The following is a 20,588-nucleotide window of genomic DNA, read 5'->3' as shown; positions in this document are numbered from 1 at the left end:
GTCACTATGTAGATTAATTCAAATGGATTTACCTTGGAGGTGTTCTTACTGATGCTATGTGGGTCAAATATTGTCTGATGGTGAACTGCAATAATTGCAAGATAAGATTGGTAAGTATTGTTAAGAGTCAGTTGTCTCAGTTGTTCTCACATACAGCTTTAAATGCAAGCCTGATGTTTTACAGTGTTTGTGTTATGTAATTGTTTGCGTAGGTAAACAAGCACTGTTTCCACATCCTGTAAACAACTTGATTCTTTAATAAGATATAAAATACACTTCACCGTTTTAGCCCATAATCCTATCATCTCAATCTGCTCTTGTTTAAAGCTCATCTACAGTGAGTGCAACCCAAAGGTGTGAGAAATTGAGGGTCAGGAATGAAAATATACAGTCATAAACAGTAGCTTTGAAAAAAAAACAAAAACAAAAAAAACTATGATAACACTGTAATTTTATTAAACTATTTACATTGTATAATGTTGAACAGGTCAGTACCTGAAAGAGATAAATTTCATGTTTTATTGTTTAAAGCTGCATCAACTAATGAAATTAAGCACTGAATTAGTAATGTTTAATATGATGTTAATAAAGGTTGTGCTACAGTTTGCCTGGTTGTATCAATCTCACGTGGAATCAAGAATCGCCTCATTAATATTTTAATTAATTAATGCGCATGAATTCCGCTGAAAGGAGTAGGTTGCATTTGCTGTAAATAACAAGGAGCAAGATGATGTTTTATTTAGTAGTTTAAAATGTAATTGAGCCTTATAATCGTTTAAAAAGGATGTAGTAGTATTTCATGAAGATTAAAATAATTTGACGCATTATTGGTCTATACTTCCTATTGGCAGCGGAACCTGCTCGGGTTATTTTTGGAATGTATGGCTGATCCAGCTACAGTGTAGCCTAGATTCCAGTCCGTTTTTTTACTATGATTTTCGACTGGCTGTCAATGAAATTGCGAGTCCTACTATGGCAAAGGTTTAGATGAATATTAATTGGGTCATACTGACGTTGCGTCCTGGCCGTCCAATGGAGAAGACTTGATTCCTCAGCATTCATTGGGTCATGCTGACGATCAGTTCTCATCTTCCATTGGTGCTGTCTTGGTTCCTAAATAAAAAAAAGATTCGATCAGTTTTATAATTTTGGAACACAAAACCAGCCAAAAGTTTGAAATTGAGATCTTCTGAATGTTGAATAAATAAGCTTTCTATTGATTTATGTTGTGTTAGGATACGTTAATATTTCGCCGACTGAAATAACAACTGTTTGAAAATCTCGAATCTGAGGGTGCCAAAAAAAAAAAAAAAAAAAAAAAAAAAAACCTAGTGAAACCACATTAGACTCCAGAAAAATAAAACTAAAGGAGCAGTGAAGACTGCAATTCATGCAGGTTTTCTCTCTCTCTCTCTCTCTCTCTCTGGTAAAGTAAAATACGTTGCTAATGTGAAAAACTTTTTTTCCTGCCCGTGAATAATAATAAGTTTTGGTTCTTGAATATTAATTGAGTAATGCTGACGTCTAGTTCTTCTGTTCCAATGGCGAATGCTGTGCTCTTGAATGTGAAATAGGCCGCGCTGACGTCGAGTCGTTTCCTTCCGAAAGCAAACGCTGCCTCATGAATATTAATAACTAAGCCTTCGCCATACTACGATTGGCTTACTCGCCTCCCGAACGAGAGGCTTTGCTCCGCCCACACTTCCAATTGGGATTCTGTGTCGCTGCATCCATTTTTGTGTATTTAAGATATCTTCAAGGATTTCCAAACCTGGAGAAAAGCGAGGCACCGGCGCAGAGGGACTCAAAAGGGAAACAAACATTTATTATGAGATGCAAAAGAACTTTTCCAGGACGATGACAGCGATGGGTTAGACAGGATTGAACAGGATGATGGCCAAATAAAAGGCAAGAGGCGATTTCACATCCTCACTGAAATCTGGAATAACATCTGAGATCTGCTATTTTATTCATAATGCATCGTTGCTTTATTCATTTTCGTTTTGTATTGAGGAAGAGGAGAATTTTAAACAGGATTACGTTAATTTCAATAGCCATTGCCTTCAAAAGGACCAGCTGTATCCATTCTTCTGTTCTGTTGCTCAGAAAATGATTGATCTAATGCTGTAAAATCCACTTTATGTAGTCTAAGAGCTTACACTGTTATAATTTCAATAGTAGTATAATAACTTAACCTCCTTTAGTGTTTTAAAGCAGTGTGATGGTTACCAGAGATGCTGCTGTGGGTTATGATGCTTTGATTCCTGAGCAACCAAATCCCACTGATGGTTGATCAGATAGACCTTGCATTCATCATGGATTAAGTCTGGTTATTGATCTTCTTCAGCATCGGGGTGTAAAGATGTCTGCTCCAGCCGGGCCCCGCAGCGGGCCTGTCCTGCCGGAGATGCCGGACCTGAGCCACCTCACCGAGGAGGAGAGGAAGATCATCCTCGGTGTCATGGACAGGCAGAAGAAAGAGGAGGAGAAGGAGCAGACCATGTTGAAGTAAGAGCTTTATGGATTCTTACTTTATGAAAATAAATCTCGACTTGTTGGCGGAAGGATTGAGAGAGAATGGTGTAAATGATCCCCAGTTCATCTGATTTGACACAGAGAGCCTGAGTGTTTGAGGTTTTATTGTGATGTCTAGTGGTGAGAATCACATTTGTATTTATTAGTCATATGAACATCATGCCTCTGCTTCATTCTCTTGGCTTTGGAACTGAATTGCACGCCATTTTCACCTTTACTAGAGCACACTTCATATGACAGCTTATAGTACAATAGCACACTATTCCAGTTTAATCAATGTGAATATCTAATGTTGTTTTGACCTGAGCATTGAGGCTGCGGCGCTAGAGATTTCAGCACCACGGCGCTGTCCGCTGACTTACAAACCCATTGAATGATTGTTCTCAGTTGTGAAATATGGAGGATTTAACTTTGTTTCCAGTATAATTGCAAATTAATTTAAGTGAAATGCTGTTATAGGTCTTGAGTGGTTGGATTTTGTGAGAAATGTGTTCTTGGGCTCATTTGTGGAGGTTTAAGAACTGCTTAACTTACAGCTATAGAGGAAATAGTATAGAATTGCAGGGGCTTTCAAACTTTTTATCACATTGACCTTTACATAATATTATTACGACCTTGTGGGGGATTCTATCACTTTAAAATGCAAAGACAGCTGTATATTTGAATGTTTAATGGTTCATGAAAAATAGCATTATAAAAACAACATTGCTTTTTGCATTGTCACAGTATTAAAGCCAAAGGATGTAAAGTATCAAGTTAACAGTGTATCTTTTTCATACCTTATGTTAAAGTTATGTTAGATGTGTAAATCTAATGAATACTATATCTAGGGATGGGAATAGAATAAAAAAAATAAATTTACAAGCAATCACAACTATTTCATCCAAAATGTTCCCTGGGACCCTTTCGCGGCCCCCTGGGAAAGCCAGGTTTGAAAACCCCTGCAATATACAACCTTAAAGATTTGTCGCTCGTTTCATGTTTAGAAAGTTCTGGTTTCATGTTAATAAAAGTCTGTTTGTTTTTGTTGGCAAAGCAAGATGCTTTAATTTATTTTTTATTATGGATATCAAACAAGAACAACGGTGTAGAAATGATCTTCACTTTATAATGCAATGTTTAATTCTGTCTTGAAACCTGCCGTTTCTTTGTAATTAGTTTTATAATTTACTATTTCGAAGTAAGAGACTGAAATAGTAAATGCTTGAAAAATAACTTTGTTTTTTTTTACAGTGTAGTTCAAATCAATTAGAAATCAAAATAGAGGAGAGTCAAACATTTAAAGAGTTTTTGATTTGTAGTGATGCTTACACTGAACAAATCAAAGTGTAGTTTGCATATCAGACATTCGCTTCTTTAAAGATCTGAATTGTTTATTATTAGCAGTGTATTTCTTAGCGGCCCTTTTGTGTGTAATAAATCAATATAAAGCTGGTCAGCTTTAAGTTGTTGATTCCAGATTTTTGAAAATGTTTCTTTCTGTTTGCTATTCCTAAGCTCTTTAAAGGTAAATTATGGCTTTTCTGATTTCCCCCCAGTTATTGTTTTAGTCACTTTGTGCAACAAATTACTAAACAAAATATTCAGAATTCAAACAGGAAATTATTTGCAGTTCTATGAGCAGCGTCAGCACAGCATCTTTAGCTCATGGATTTTTTTGCGAGGGTGTGTAGACGTGCTTCTATCATTAGGTAAATATTAACACTGCAGCATGGAAATAGAGCCGATTCCATGCAATAAGTGAAGTAAACATGAGTCACAGACGTAAAGCTGACTGCCACCTCACTGCTGGTGTGTTTGTGTGTGTTAGGTGAGTCACTTGATCCCTCCCTCTTAAACACACACTTCCACCATTCATAGTTTCGAGAGAGCGAGAGAGATAATGTTAGCCGCTCAAGTGCTGATGTCATGTAAGGGAGGGTGATGGTTGGTTAGCATCAGTGTGGACGCTGTCACGAGGCCTCTGATCTTTTCTAGAGTAGTGTGCAAACGGCCGGTGTAGAGTTACACAACAACACGGCGGCTTGTTGGCCTCTGACTGTTACTTATACTGAACAGTGAATGTGCAGAGCCGCTGCCCGTGTCATGTGACTCAAGGCCTGATCATATTCTCATCGCTGGTCCACAAGGCCATGCCTTCATTTGGGTTATTTAAAGGGGTTATATCATAATTTGCATTATTTATTCTTTCTACTAAAGTTGCTGGGGTTAGTCCAGGTTTTATGTGTCAAAAACAGTCATAGTTTAGTTTTTCCTGTCTATTTTCAGGTCAATAGACTGCTTTCATATCTGTACATTTACAGCTTACATTTGCAGATAACCTCTGTAATGATTGTCCAATTTTGAACTAAACAGGCCTTTTTTGTTACTGTGCCTTTAAGACTCTTCTTGTTTTTAAAATGCTGGGTCCAAATGTTTTCTAACCAGTTTTCACTTTACAGCTTATCTATAGCTCTTCCAAAAAAAGGCCTGTTCACTCCAAGAGCTCCAGGAAGGACTTTTTAATAGCGGAAGCGTTATTAGGTATTATGGACTGTAATTTTGGTCAAAAGTGGTGATTTAAAGTTAAAATGTCTTAATGTATTTGATTATTGCAAACATGCAATTTTTCACGTCACAAGACTATAATTGTAATTGATGGATTGGAGATGTGTGGACTACTTGTGGATTATTTTGATGTTTTTATCAACTGTTTGGCCTCTCATTCTGACGGCACCCATTCACTTCATAGGATCCATTGGTAAGCAAATGATATAATGCTGAATTTATCAAAATCTGTTCAGATGAAGAAGCAAACTCCCTACATTTTCAGCTAATTAAAATTTTTGTGTGAACTATTCTGTTTATTAAGATGTATGGTCTTGTGATGAATCCATGCCACAGTCTAAAATATGGTTAAAATAACCAGAAACCTTATTAAAAATAAACTTTAGCCCCTTTTCAGAAGGATCTGCAGAGAAGAAAGTGATACACACAGACAAAAACAACACAGGATTTGACTTATTTTGCTCTTTTCATTAGTTGTTCTAGTATTTAGGAATGATAGAAACTGTCAAACTTCCTTTGTAGTGCCTTGCCATGATGAGCTTTTGGTGTTGTTGATATGTAAATGTGAATAATCTAAATTGTGTTCATTAGTGCATCTTTCTAAAGTTGAGGATGTTCAGAATGAAAAGTTTTTGCATCTTATCTTACAGCATGTTTTTATGCATTATATGACATTTGGTCACTACAGTGGTTCTCAGTTTTTGTCTAGTTAAGGTGATAATGGAGAAACAAGCAGGATAACTGGTCATCAAATGGTCACTAATGAGATATTTAGCTGTGTTTGTTTTATCATAAATATCAGTGTGTTATGTGGTAGCCAAGCCACAGGATGCTCCTCTATGAATTTTTTTAATGGTCTCTCTCTCTCTCTCTCTCACACACACACACACACACACACACACACACACATACACAACGGTGGCTGTAAGTCAAATCTGGGAATTCTGGGAGAATGAAGAGATGAAGAAGCCCCCTGTAGAAGTGTTTGCCAACTTCCTGTCATCTCACTGGAAGAGCCAAAAAGAAATTGAAACAAATCCAGCTAGAGAGCGAGAGTGAGGGAGGGTTTTAGTAGCTGAAAGTGAGAATGTGCCAGGGGAGGTGTTTAGAGCCTATGAAAGAGACAGGAAGAATGAGAGACAGGACGTTTAGGAGATTTGACTGAGAGAGATTGTACAGAGGAGAGCAGTTGTTGCCTATTTGCTGTTATTATCCGGGGGGTTGCACCTTTAGCACACAGGGAAAGTGAGTGCACTCAAATTGGTATTCATGTGTGTGCTTCTCATCTGTATTATGTATGTACTTACAGTATGAGGAAAAACAGTACTTGCGTATTTATTTATTTACTTGTATTTCATGTTTAGATGTGCAAAAAAGCTTAATTTAGTTAAATTGAGTGTGTTTTTTTTTTTTAAAAACAGGTAAAATTACATTTTGTTTAATTTATTTTATTTAATATTTTAAAAGTATTTTCTTTAGTTATTTTATTTTTTTCATGCTCATTTAAGGATTAAGAAAATTGTTATAAAATTGTAAATAAATGGCACATAAAGGACAAGATTATACTGCATTTTCATTTAGCTTGTCTGCTTCAGGGTCCATCTGCATGAATATAGTCACCATGTTAAGACTAGTTTGACTAACTAGCAGTTAACCAAGTGGTAATTAATCTTACTTTTTGATTTCAAATTTGACCAAACCATTACTATATATGGCCTCATTTAATGCTTATTGTTTGTCTGTTTTATGCTTATTTGATCATTTTTCAACTATTCTCACTAGTCAGCCAGCCAGACTTTTGACAAAAAATCCACGTTGCGGTTTATTTTTGCTAAGTACTATCAATTTAGACTGGAAGAGAATGTGTCACCAACATTTATGGTCATCAAATGCAGCACATATTTATGTCCAGAATACAGTTCTGCACGTAGAAATCGAACTTATTTGCTAAACAAGTACCTGAGTATGTTATGTTTCCAAGCAAACCCTAGACCTCCGACTCCCGGAAGTCAACCTGACTGGAACCGGCAATTTGCTGCTGTGCAGTGCATTTGCAATAGTGTTTGTCAGTGGTATGCCTCAGTCAGTCATGCCTCAGGTCAGTGATGGGACTCTCGCTCATACACACGGCATCCCCCGCTACCATGTAAAGAGCTTCTGTGATAACCCTTCCCCCACACACACATCTTGGTTGCCTCCGGGGGGACGGGCCACAGTGAGGCTTAATCCACACCACAGAACACACACCAACTGGCTCTGTCCTGCTCATCAGCATCTTCCATCAGCACACTAGCTGGTATTTGAGATGTTAATGGACTGGTTTGTAAAAGCACTGGGTGTTGGTTAACCAAAGGTGGAGCGTGCAGCTCCGAAATCTAGTGATCTGCCTAGAGTAGGTAGGCCTATCTGCTTTTTAAAGGTTCCATAGAATGCACTGATACAATATTTTAAGTTGTGTATATGAAATTTTATCTCAAAAAACCCCACAGATAATTTTTTATAGAATGAAATTGCCACTTTTAGGGTATGAGCCAAAATTTTTTTGCATTTGTCCCCTTTAAATGAAAATGAGCAGCTGCACCTGCCTCCCTTTTCTTTGTACGTAGTCTGGATGTTTGCGCATGAAGCGTTGGTATCAATCCCTCTTGCAGAAGCAATCTCTGCACAACTCCAGCGCTGAACTGACCCTCGTTTGTGAGGCAGTCTGGTGTAAAATGTTAGCACAAATTAATATAACTTTTCCTACAAAAATAAAAGTTAACCACCAGGTCCTCATCGGTCTATGGAGACTCCTATGTTCGCTGGTGCATCCCAACACACAACAATTTTTTAATGGCTCTTTGGTGCTGACATTGTTCCTCTAGCAGCTACAGCAAGAGAACAGTAATGACGGACCGCAGCTTCTCACTCAGGGCTATGTACGGTATATGCTAATAGGGCAGAGAGCATCACATATGGACGGGACCTTCACCGACTATGTTCGTCATAGTAGTGAGATAGGGCTGTAAAAATGGCTGAAATTTTAGTTAGGGTGAAGAAAAGCTTTTGGCTTTTCTTCTGAGGCCACAAGAGGGCGCATTGGGCAAAATTTAATGCACGTTTATTCAAAGCATAATAAAATATTAAGTATTATAATTAAGTATCTTAAATAACTATAAACAAAACAGCATCATGTGTACATGCATAGTTTAATACAAAGGGGTGAAAGCCAATCACACAGTATATTTTTCATTTAAACATGAGATGCAGTAGGATGGAGAAAACCCATCATAAAGTCTCGATATGTTTTTGAAAAAAAAACCAGAACCCACCATAATTTTACATGGCTTTCTAAACATGCAGCTCTATTGTGTGAGATGTGAGTGCAACAGTAATAGAAGATGTCCCTCCTTAGAAAATGTGTGAAATATGCGTTCTGTGTAAATGGCTTGGGATCTTCTCCACATTCTCTTTTTCCGCAATATTTTTTTATTGAACATCGCAGCAGCACTGCATCTAGTTGCTTCAACTGTATATGTTAACAAAAACATTATAATGCAATGACACTTGTATTGTCATTGCATTATAATGTGGGGGGTGTTTAAATCTGCCTCCTTAATGGACACCTAAAATTTGAATGCAACATTTTTGCATCCGAATGTGGATTATTATTATTTTTAAATAGATGAATAATCTAAATTCGAATTTCTTTTGACAGCCCTATAGTGAGAAATCTGGAACTACTAGTGTGGAGAGACTGTTTATGAATTATTGGGATTATAAAACAATGAGTGGGTGGATTTTTTACCATTATAGGCTGGTTGTTTACACACTGCGGCCACACAACTGTGTTAAAACACCTTATAAATGTGATTTTTGCATTCTGTGACACCTTTAAGACAGAATCCTAATGTGGAACCACAGATGTGACTGATTTGAAACGTTCTACATATGCAGTAGTGAAAAGGGGGTTAGTAAGCTGATAAAAAGCTAATAATTAATGAAACCAAGTGTAAACTTAAAATATATAAATAGGGTTGCAAAATTAATTTAAATAAATCTGCTCTCGTGATAAAGGTTAGTGCTATTATAAGATTAAAGACTGCTATATATTTTTTTTTTTAAGTTTTCATGTTTCAGAGTGAAGTGCGGAATTGTGTTCCATTTCCAACTTTTTTGTGGAAAGATGTTGATGGCACTTCACCAGTTTTCTGCCGAAATAAAATCTTTCTTGACAGTTTGAAATGTTATAACTTCAAGGGTTTGAACATTTGAAAGTAAAGAATTTTAGACCTTACATTAGTTAGGAATATAAGATTTTAAATTGTAGTGTAAAATAAAATTGTGATAATTATTCAGTATTCATTTTACAGCAGTATATTTCATGTTTTATAATTAGTTATGCATAATAATATTTGTAATAATTTAATTAAAAAATAAAATAAAATATATAAAATATTTTATTTGTTTACTTGCCTTAATGTCATGTGACCATTAACCATCATCAGAGAACCATGAAGATATCTTAAAAACTTAAATAAAATGCATCTTGTGTCTTACATCCAATTTTATTTGAGGGATTTAGAAAATTGGGAACTCATGCACTAATGTATAATACTAATCATGTTGTTCACAATAATTGAATTACTGAAAATTAAAAAAAAAACTGAGTTAGTAGATAAAATAGCATGTTATACTTTATTACATCCAGATTTTCAATGCTTGTCCGTATGGAATTAATTGTATGTGGATTTATAAGTAACTGTTCTCTTGTATAGTCCTCCATTTTGGATTTTATTTAATTTTTTCACTAAGCTTGCTGCAATGCATTCTGGGATTGTGTGTCTTAGAAGGCTGCGTAATTAAGTTAAATAAGCCTTTGCGTTTGGAACGAGCCATATGACGGCTGCCCTCCTCTCGTTTCGACTCACCTTCCTATTCATGACTCGTTCATGTTCTGTCACCTAGCATTACCTATTCTCTCATTTTATCTCTAACCCACCCCTCCTCTCTTGCTGTCCATATATTTAATTTGTCATCATGTGATTTTTTTTTTTGGTTAATATAACTAATAGAAATGACAAAAGCACATCATAAATTTACATAAACTAAATTTAAAATGAATGCTAGAAATTTATGAAAATGATATTGCTTTATAATTATGCATGCTCTAGATCCAAGATACATTTGTTGACTCATCACTAAAACTGAATAAATGACCTCAAACTAACATGCTGTGATACGCAGCCAGTTTCCTGTGCAGCGGAAGCGCCCAGCGTGAGTGTAGTACACAGAGCATTACGTCACAGAGCTGAGATGCCGTATAGTGCTGCCGCTATTACATAAGACTGACCTAGCGCACTGAGAAACACTGAGAGAGAACACGCTGATCAGTTTAGAAGCGTTCCACCACAAATGCATAATGCTTTGATGTTTCTCAGTTTGTTTTAGATTTATGCGCTTGGGTAAAACCTCACTGTGATTACAATGGAATCTTATTTCCACTACAGAATCAAAAGATAAAAATGATTACTGCGAGATTATATTGCACAGTTCAGCCCTTTGTCCATCAGAATAGCGAATTCATATCTTGGAATTGCCAGTTTACATTTCAAATTTTTTTTTTTTATGATTTCTTTACAATTCTAAATTTACATTTTGTAATTCAGACTTTTTTTTGGCCCAAAAGTTTACATTTTGCAGTTGTGTGTGTGTGTGTGTGTGTGTGTTTTTTCAATTTCAGAATAAAAAATTTAAAAGATATATCAATTCTGATCAGCTTATGTCTTACCATTTTATACTCTATTTTTAAGGAATCATTATTACTGGTTTGGATGAGTGATTTTAATTTATTTGTTTATTATTATTATTATTTAATTAATTTGATTTATTTATTTAAACTCACATTTTTGTTGATGTGTTGGCAGTTTTTTGTATTGTTTTCCGGGGATAATATTGTTGGTAGTTTTCAATTCACATATTTGATTACATTTTTATAGATCCCAGCATGGTAATAAAAATGTACCTTTATTTCAATCTCCATAATCTTTTGGCAAAATTTAATAATTTGCTCCATCTCTGAAACATCTTTCTTTTTCAGGTGATGTCACATGTTCTTTAGCAAAATATCTGGTGTCTGGAATATAAAATCAATATTCTTGAAAATCCTGCTTGGGTTGGAAATAAATCAGATAAGTGAAGTAAAATGTTTTTTTTTTTTTTTTTTTACTTTTCATTTCCTGCATCGTTTCAGTATATATCAAGAGAAGTATAGTGCAGCAGTGGAGGGGTGTGGGTCTTGTGTGTGCTGGCCAGTCAAAATGAGTGCAGAAATGTGAGAGTGCGACGAGGCACCAGTTCATCTGAAGCTGATTGCATGCAAATCCTGAAGAGCCTCACGTTATTCATGGGTGACTATAAATAGCTTTGGACTGAAGTCGCTCTCTTTGCTCTGGTGGGGTAGTAGAAGAACTGACAGTCAGATCACGTTGCACTGGGCAACATTCACCTCCCATGATGCCTTGGAATTACTGTTTAATGAACAGATACCAAACACACTTGGTTGTCTGTTTGGATTTTGGTCCTTCTGATGCTTTTTTAAAGGTCCCATGACATGGATTATTTTCTTTTTTAAATGCTTTTTTAATGTTTCCTGAGTTGTACTTATTTAGTATGATTTTGATATTGTTAGTATGATTTTTACATTTAAAATTTAGAAATAAAAGGCATTTTTATATCCTGATTTTAGCCCTCTACGCATGAATGCTCTGTTTGAAGGGGCGTGTCTGCTATGAGACTGAGAGTAACACCGAATGTTGTGATTGGCTGACATATTTGCATTCGAAATGCACATTACATCTGTAACTCTCGTCAAATACTTTTACTATGTTTTTTTTATTATTATTACAGCTGTTGAGATTAACGAATCGTGGAAGTGTTGATTATATAATTATTTTCTAGATCTTTTCCCATCACATGAAAGGCTGCATTGATGAGCATTGAGTAGACAGAGTCACACAATATCGATAACACAATATCACAATATCGACATGAACCCAGTAAGACCTTCGCTGTGCAGCATAATAGTGTCATTCATTATAATGGCAGTTTGGGCAAGTGTGCAGATATCCTTGCGATGTGTGATTGACAGCTCCGAACAATATAAAGGGAGCGTTGTTTGATCGCTCTCTGTGGTTTAATCACAATTTAAATTACAGATTTGTTTCATGCTATTAAGAGAAACAACGTGAAGTTGATCGTTTAGTCACTGGGTTGATTCACTGATGCATAAACAGTATTAAACGATTTAGAAAGAAAGTCTGTGTGAACTTGAATAATTAAATGTAAATGTTTGGGCGGGTAAAGCAGAGAAAGGGGAGGTCACCTTTCCCCTTATGACGACATAAGGGGAAGATTCCAGATCGGCCCGTCTGAGCTCTTCTTTTCTCAAAGGCAGAGCAGGACACCCAGGGCTTGGTTTACACCTATCGAAATTATTAGCCACTGGGGGACCATAGACAGGCTAGGGGAACTCATATTAATGTTAAAAACCTCATAAAGTGAAATTTTCATGTCATGGTAATAATTTCATGTCAGTAATTTTAATAAGCTCATTTACTGCTCAAGAAACATTTCAATGTTGAGAAAAAGTCATGCTGCTTTATATACCTTTCTAGAGTATTCTTTAATGGATAGAAAAAGTTCATCATTTATTTAAAATGGAAATTTGCTAAATTAAATAAATGTAAAAAAATAAAAAAGTAACTGTTTATAAATGGTGATTAGTTCGCTTTTCAATTCCATCTCCCCATCTTTCATCCTCCTATGAATATAATAAACTACACCTTTATCTGATGCATAATTCCCATTGGCGGTTCTGGACCTCAGGAGCAGAAAATGTTATGTAATGAAGACTGTCTGTGTTTACTTATAGGAAACCCCCTGTCAGTGTTTATGCAATATCTAATAGGATCATATACATAATCACATACATATCTCCAGCTCTACGCAGCACTCAGATTTGACATGCCTTTAGTTTTCTCACTCTTATTAAATGCTCCTGCACTGCTCATAAAGTGGATTATCATCTCTATAAGGTTGAAAATGTGCTTGTATATTTTGTGCTGTGGTTAAAAATGAAAGGAAGCATGGATTATCAGTGCTGTGAACCACATGCAAGCTTTTATACAGTGGTCATCTTGTTGAAGTTTAGTATCTGTCCTTTCTGCAATGGTTGATCTGTGTATAAACAAACTGATATACAGTACTCTAATCCAGTAGTTGAGTCTGTTTGAATGTTAATAAATGCCATTCATTTAAACTTTATATTTATCAAATAATCCTGAAAGAATAGCATTAAACACTAAACATTAAAGTTTTTAACATGGATAATAATAATAATAATACATTTTTTCCTATGCATCAAATCAGCATATCAGAGTTATTTCTGAAGGATTACATCTGTAAAGACTGGAGTAATGATGCTGCAAAGTCTGCTTAATAAATCCCATTTTAAAATGTATTCAAATTGAACTCATTTATTTAAAATTGTAAAAAAAAAAAAAAAAAAAAAAAAAAAAATTGCAATATAACTGTTTTTACTGTATTTTTCTATCAAACAAAACAGTTGTATTGTTGTGGATTCCAGTATTGATTTAATCATCTGGTGCATTTCTGTGTTGTTTCTTGATTTCAGTCTTAATAGTCTCTCTTATCTGAGTCCCTACAAACCTCTAAGACTGTAGGCTCAACCAGATCAGCCAGCAATAAGAAGAACCATTTACTGTGTGAGCCATTATGTAGTGCGGTCTCTCTGGGGAACTGTAGTGTATTGATGCTTATTGGAGCATTTGAGATGTCAGGTGGCGAGGGAGTGCTTTCTTCACTCATGTGCTCGTCCAGGCTGGATCATACCGGTCTGTCCATTTAAAGTTGTGTTGGTGCATTGTTTCCATGGTTTCTGGTCTGTTGGCTCATTCCTGTGGTTAGTTTGTTTTGCTCCAGTGATTCTTCTTTTTGAGTGGATCTCATCTGCTTGATTGATGGGAGTATTGAATGAATTGTGATGCTATTGTTCTTGTGCAACACACAGCCTATAGTGAAAATCTCTAATGTAATCAGCAGAACTCCGCTTGTCTTTATGGTTGTATTACGTTTGTATGGCTTAGTTTCACATAGCCAGACTTTAAACCATCAGTATAAGTCTGAAAGGTTTGTTTTGTTTTGTTGTGCTGTTGTTAATCTGAAATTGAAACACAGAATACATGATCAGAAATGTGTGATCTGAATTTATATTTGTCCCAAACCAAGTAATAATTTTCTGTCTGATGGAAGATATGATCTAGTTTACTTGCTATAATTTTTTTTTTAAATTTCCCTGGCAAGTTCATCAGTTTGTGACTGTTTTTTTTAAGCAGCTCTTGCTGTATTGGTGTACATTATGTATTAGACGGTCAATGGGCTGTCCGTCTGAGAGAAGATGTGCTGGTCTTTGACTCTGTAAGATCAGATTCAGCACTCTGGACAGCAGCCCTAAGAGGAATAATTCATCCAAAAATCTAAATTCTGTCATAATTATGCTTCATGTCATTCCAAACCTGTATTATTTTCTTTGTACTATGGAACATAAAAGATGTTCTGAAGAATATTGGTAAGCAAATGGTTTAGGGTCCCTTTGACTTCCATAGTATGGACAAAAACACTGTGGAAGTCAAAAGGGATCTGGAGCTGTTTGGTCGCCAGTATTCTTGACAGTATCTTCTTTTATGTTCCACAGAAGACATGTGTTCAGTTTTGGAATGGCATGAGGGTGAGTAAATCGTTATAGTTTTCATTTTTGGGTGAGCTGTTCCTTTAATCTTTGTATTTGTTGCTGCCTGAGTCCAAGTGTGCTGCTTGATGCTGTTTTTTGCTGTGAGGGTCGACTGCTTATGTAGGATTAATTCTACTTCGAATATAATTTATTTGGGAAATGATAGGTGTCCTTTGTTTGACCCTGTCTGATTGGATTTGGGAACCACACTAATAACTTTTGGCACAGTTGGTACTGTGTGTGTGTGTGTGTGTATGGACACAATAACACACGTTAGGCACACTGACAGCGTTTAACTTACTGGTGGCTTGTTCTGGACAGGGACAGGAAATTGCGCTCTCAAAATGCTGGGGGTATCCATTACCACTCTATTATTAGTCACGTAGGCTATTATTGTAACTTACTCTTAAGAGATGTTCCCGCACCCTTCCACTCCCAGAGGCATGACAACACCACACTCTGTGTGTGTGTGTGTGTGTGTGTGTGTGTGTGTGTGTGTGTGTGTGTGTGTGTGTGTGAAAGAGAGAGAGAGAGACCCACTAGAGCTGAAAGGATAGTTCTTGCATTTACTTGACTTTATATACATGCTTGTGGGTTCACATGAACATAAGGAAGGGTTTAAACCCTTAAGCCATGCTTAAAAATGTCTGAATGTCATTGCATTTGATAACAAAATATCATACCAAGTGGTATATAACAAATCATACGTATAAACAAATTATGTTTTTATCAGCCTCAAGATGATTTTTAGTAGTTTTAGTGGAGTTATCAGTTCTTTTGAACTTTCTGTTCATCAGAGGTGTAAATTACTTTAAAAGAATATTCAAATATAAAACAGTTATTGTAAATTTGATTATATATTACACAATATTACCGTTTTTCTGTATTTGTGATGGAATAAATGCAGTTTTGGCATGCAGAGAGAGACTTGTTAGTGTGTGTTAGTGCTATATATATATATATATATATATATATATATATATATATATATATATATATATATATATATATATAATATTATTATTAAAGTGAACACTCGTTGGTTTGATGTTTTGTTATCTAATCCGGTGACATTTTAAAGTACGACTTTAGGCTAGAAACATGCTTAATGCAAGTATGTACGTTTGCTGAAAACTGCATTTGTGTGCTTGAATAAAATATGTTTCTGCCCTTCTGTGTTATTATCCAGATCTTGCTGAAAAACCGGCTTAAAACTGCTTAAGCTGATTCACCGGTCTTTGCTGGTTTTGGATGGTCTCCCAGACTGGCCAAGCTAGTGTTTATCAGGGCACTAGCTGGTTTCTTAGCTAAAAAGTGTCCAAATCTAGCAAACCAGCTTAGACAAACTTGATATTTTTATCAGGTCAGTCCGATCTCTTTGAAAAGTAACAGCACACTTTAACAAGCCATATGATTTGATGTTTCATTCATATCTGTTACAAGCTACTCACTGAAATTTAATACTTAGGGTTTTAAATTAAAGTAGTGATTCTTTTCATAAACAGATTGGACCAATAAAAACTGTCCCACAACTGTTTTATTTGTTTCTCCATTCTCCATTTTCTTTTGGCATTTATCGATTGTTTGTGTTTAGGGTCATGTCGCAGCATCTGCTTACGGATCAGCAAAGTGAGCGTGCGCTTCTGAAATCTGGTTGTATGGGGTGGAGCTAAATGTGAGGAGGGATTTAAAGCTGTCACTCAAAGGTTAACCGGGGTCTGCTGCGACCAATCACAGCGCTCCAAGCTCAAATGAGATTGCTTTTTGATCCAGATGCCACGGCGGAACCGATGACAGCTGGAATCAAGAGCTCTCCCAGCGCTAATCCTCTTTTAAAGGGAAATGTGTTCAAGGGAGGCACTTCCTCCTCCATCATGCTGAATGGTCCTAATGAACAGGTGTCTGCCTCTATAATGGGCTGCCTTGAACCCAGCTGCTATTTCAGGCATCGCTGTGAGAGGGCGAGCTGTAAATGTTTAATACTAATTTTGTAACTTTTTCTATATTCATAAAATATCATGTTTGTATTTTCTTTAAGTTCTAACCTTAAAAACTGAATTAGGCATAAAATGATGTCTTCAGAATCATTCATACATCGGATCGAATAAGATTTAAACAAAAAGTTGTAACACAGGTCAAAAGAAGATAGAAATCATCACTTTTTGTGCCAGTTTGTCAGGTTTTTAAATGCTACTAAATGCATTATTTTGTGGGAACGTACTTGAGCAAAACAGGTACTTGTTTTAAAATCATCACCCCAAAATTACCAAGAAACAATCATTGAATTTTTTAAAAATACGTTATTAAATTCTGACATGGATCAGTTAGTTCACTCTAATTGGAAACTGGCTATTTAACTATAAACTCTTGTAAAATTATCTCTAGTTGTGTGGCACATGGAGTTATTCTCTTTTAAAATTCTCCACTTATGAGATTCAGTTTCATTAAGGGTGCTACCTTTCTGGCATCTGCCTATATAGGAAGTAGGCTGCAAGATGACGCACTAGGTTTTGGAAGTCAGCCTGTTTTCACAATCACACGCAGACTTTGGCTCTTAATACAACTTGTGTACTGTGGTTTAATCAAGTGTGTGTTAATTCAGTGGCACTCTGTGGTCTCAGATGGTTCAGCGGAGGTCGTGTTGACCTGGCTTTTTCTGGCACGAGATTACACCATTTCTGCTCCTGCAGTGATTCTGCCACCTGTTGCCACACACACACACAGATTTCCACATTCATGAAATGAACTGGTCTCACGCTGTCCCTCCACCTGTCACACACTCATTCACACAATTTTATGTGAATATCTTAAATCTTATGCTTATACAACACATTTTCATTCATTTTCAATAGGTCACATATTGATGCTTGGTCAGGACCCTTGGGGTCGCTTTTTGACTTCCAAGGTACCCATTTAGCGCCTTTTTTGATGCACATGGGATCCTTTTAGTGACACATTGCGATGTGCATTGTCCTGCATTGTTTGTCTAAATGTAAGGGTTTGCATGCATTTGTAAAATAAATAAATAATAAAAAAATAGTAATAATTTTATATACATTTATACTTATATTGGAGCATCTAACCCCACCCCTTCCTTAAACCTACCCACTTCTAAACAACATAAAACATGTAGCAGGCAAAAACAGTACAATCACAGGTATTTGGGGAAGTCATGGCCTAATGGTTAGAGAGTCGGACTCGCAATTGAAAGGTTGTGAGTTCGAGTTTCGGGCCGGCAGGAATTGCGCTCCATTAACACGCTCGCATCACATTCAAAGAGATACTCAGGTGGCATGATCAATCGGTCACAAGACACACAGCAGCCTACAGCATTTACGGCATAAAAATGATTATTTAGCTTTTTTTCCTTGTCTATGATCTGCTGTGCATGTCACCTATGGCAAAAGTATGCAAGGATGTAGTTCTGGACTTTAAAGATAGTGAACACTTTTTGCTGAAAATGAATCTAAACACTTTACTAAGCTTTACATTTCTCTGTTCAGTTTTCCTGCTACAGTTCATCTGAAGTGTATACAACTGTCCACAGAAAGAGAAGTTATTTCGATTAACTCAGGCTATAGGTTGTGGTAGTGATGGCACACAGGCGAGCCCCACTGACCAGCACAGACTGGCACACTGGCAGCTGTAATTGTGGAGTAATTATGCCCCATGCAGAGATTCAGCTCTGTATTATGTAACAGGACTTTCCTCTTCTGACAGCGGGAGGCCAGTGTGTTCACGCATACACACACACACATTTCAGACAGACAGCGTTTTAGTGCTAGCTGAAAAACGGGCCATCTAATGCATTTCTTAAAAAAAATATATATGTATATATCTGTAGTCTGCTTATTTCTTGGCACGTGGTTCTCTGACCCTTTAATTTAACATAGTTATTTTTTGCTGTTGTGGTTTTAATAATTGTATATTAAATCATTATGTGTTGTTGTATGTTATTGCCAGCCTTGCATATGATATGAACAAAAGCATGTATTGATGGGCTGCAGATCAGTGTTATTTTAGTATTATTTATATATTTTAAATGATATAAAAATAAAACCTAATAAAAAAATATGAAACCAGCAAATAAATATATATATTTTTGTTTGTTTTAGTAATTTTGTAATGCGCTTATGTCATTTTTTAAAGTCACCATTTAGATTTAATTTTAGTTTATATTTATTTCCAGTTAGCAATTGCCCTTCAACCACTTTTTTTTTAATATAATCATGCTGGTCTGAAGTCATGTTTTTGCTTTCATATGTAACATGTTTTGGTAATGGTCACAAGTCACAATATGTGCATGAATGTGTAATCCAGTGTTTCCACTGCGTAAAGGTTAACATGACAACCTCAGACAACACCACTCTGTCTTAACAACATGGCAACTATCAGTACCTGCGAGCATGTTCATTTCTAAATTACCTTATATAAATTAATTAAGAGTCCTGTTTTCATATCATATTGTTTAATTCTTTAAGAAAGAGGAAGTTACTACTATTACACTACTGTTGAAAGGTATTGTGTAAGTACATTACTGATCATGTTTTGTTGTCAAAAGCACAGCCATAGCCATAGAGTTTGAAAATTAGTGAGGTCTGGGGTGGCTGGGGTTAAGAATTGTGCTATAATAACCCCTACTAAGAACATATTATATACACTAACACTTTAAAAAGACCGAGATGTACAGTAGATGTTTGTAAAAGATGTTTTCTTTTCACTTTCTACTGTCAGTTTTAGTGCTGGCAATCATGCAGTGTTGCCAGATGTTGCTTTAAAAACAAATAAAAACGGAAAAAATCTATAAAATAAAATAAACCACAATTATTCTGCAAGTAAGAAGCATAATTTTTCTGGCTTTGAAGCATAGCCTTCTGCCACATTAACATGGGCTACTATGAAAACTGCTCAAACACAGCTAGTTTTTTCTAGAATTAAATACAGCAGGTTCAATGCACATTCATTTTCACATAAATTTTTTTCCCGTTCATTGATTTCATTAAGCTTTGTTCTAATGAGAGGATTTGCAAGCTTGCACTGGACAGAAGTATGCACTGAATAGTTAGTCAGATAAGTTTCGCCAATATGATAGTGAATAGATAATATCTCAAAATCACTTGTACCCTACCTGACTGAAAAAAAACCCCCAGTCTTTTACTCTGCCTGTGTCAGTCTGTGTCTTGTTAAAGATTTAAATCCCTGCCACCAAGATGCTCCTGTCGGTCACGGATTATGGAAAGTGAAACATAGCTGGCTACGGGCCTGTTCAAAAGTATATTCACAGATGGAACTGATGGATGTTAAGTTGAAAATAAGCAGGAAGCCTGCTTTAAGAGGAGCGTGCTGCGAGTCTGATGGTGAGATGTGGGGTGTGTAATTTAAAGTGATGAGTCAGCTCTCATTCTATAGCTGTCACATCAATGAAGCCTCTGTCTCCACCTCCACTCAAGAGCACCACAGAGAGGGACGAGGAGAAGAGCGGGGACAGTCATTTGAGGTTAAATTAACAGTCTGGGAACAGCTAAGAAAGAGGGATAATTTGGTAAGATTATCACAGTCAAGACGAGTGAAGGCTTAATTTGTGCTACAACACACCACAACACCGTGCTAGTGTATGACTGAAACCGAAGGAAGTCAAATTATGTGTTGTATAGTTTAAGACTGCTGCACTTTTTCCTGTGACGGATGGAGAGGTTGACTTCTCTTCCTTGATGTT

General features: G+C 36.2%; 1 protein-coding gene across 15 annotated transcripts in view; it reads left to right on the top strand.

The window, feature by feature from the left end:
* The first annotated feature begins 1,733 nt into the window (after nt 1–1,733).
* The window catches only part of LOC127975014 (regulating synaptic membrane exocytosis protein 2), a 144,930-nt gene continuing 126,075 nt past the window's right edge, over nt 1,734–20,588 (top strand). For 10 of the 15 annotated variants that reach the window (XM_052578742.1, XM_052578731.1, XM_052578728.1 and 7 more), the window contains exons 1-2: nt 1,735–1,908; nt 2,348–2,508. In XM_052578742.1, coding sequence (XP_052434702.1) covers nt 2,363–2,508 — 146 coding nt within the window. In that variant the 5' untranslated portion in view covers nt 1,735–1,908; nt 2,348–2,362. Of the gene's footprint in view, nt 1,909–2,347; nt 2,509–20,588 lie in introns of all 15 variants that reach the window. The other 5 variants (XM_052578741.1, XM_052578726.1, XM_052578724.1 and 2 more) reach the window with 2 other exon arrangements.

This window comes from Carassius gibelio, chromosome B16, assembly GCF_023724105.1.
Source record: "Carassius gibelio isolate Cgi1373 ecotype wild population from Czech Republic chromosome B16, carGib1.2-hapl.c, whole genome shotgun sequence".
NCBI lineage: Eukaryota > Metazoa > Chordata > Actinopteri > Cypriniformes > Cyprinidae > Carassius > Carassius gibelio.
Note: the sequence above shows the minus strand (reverse complement) of the source record. Positions and strands in the feature narration are given on the sequence as shown.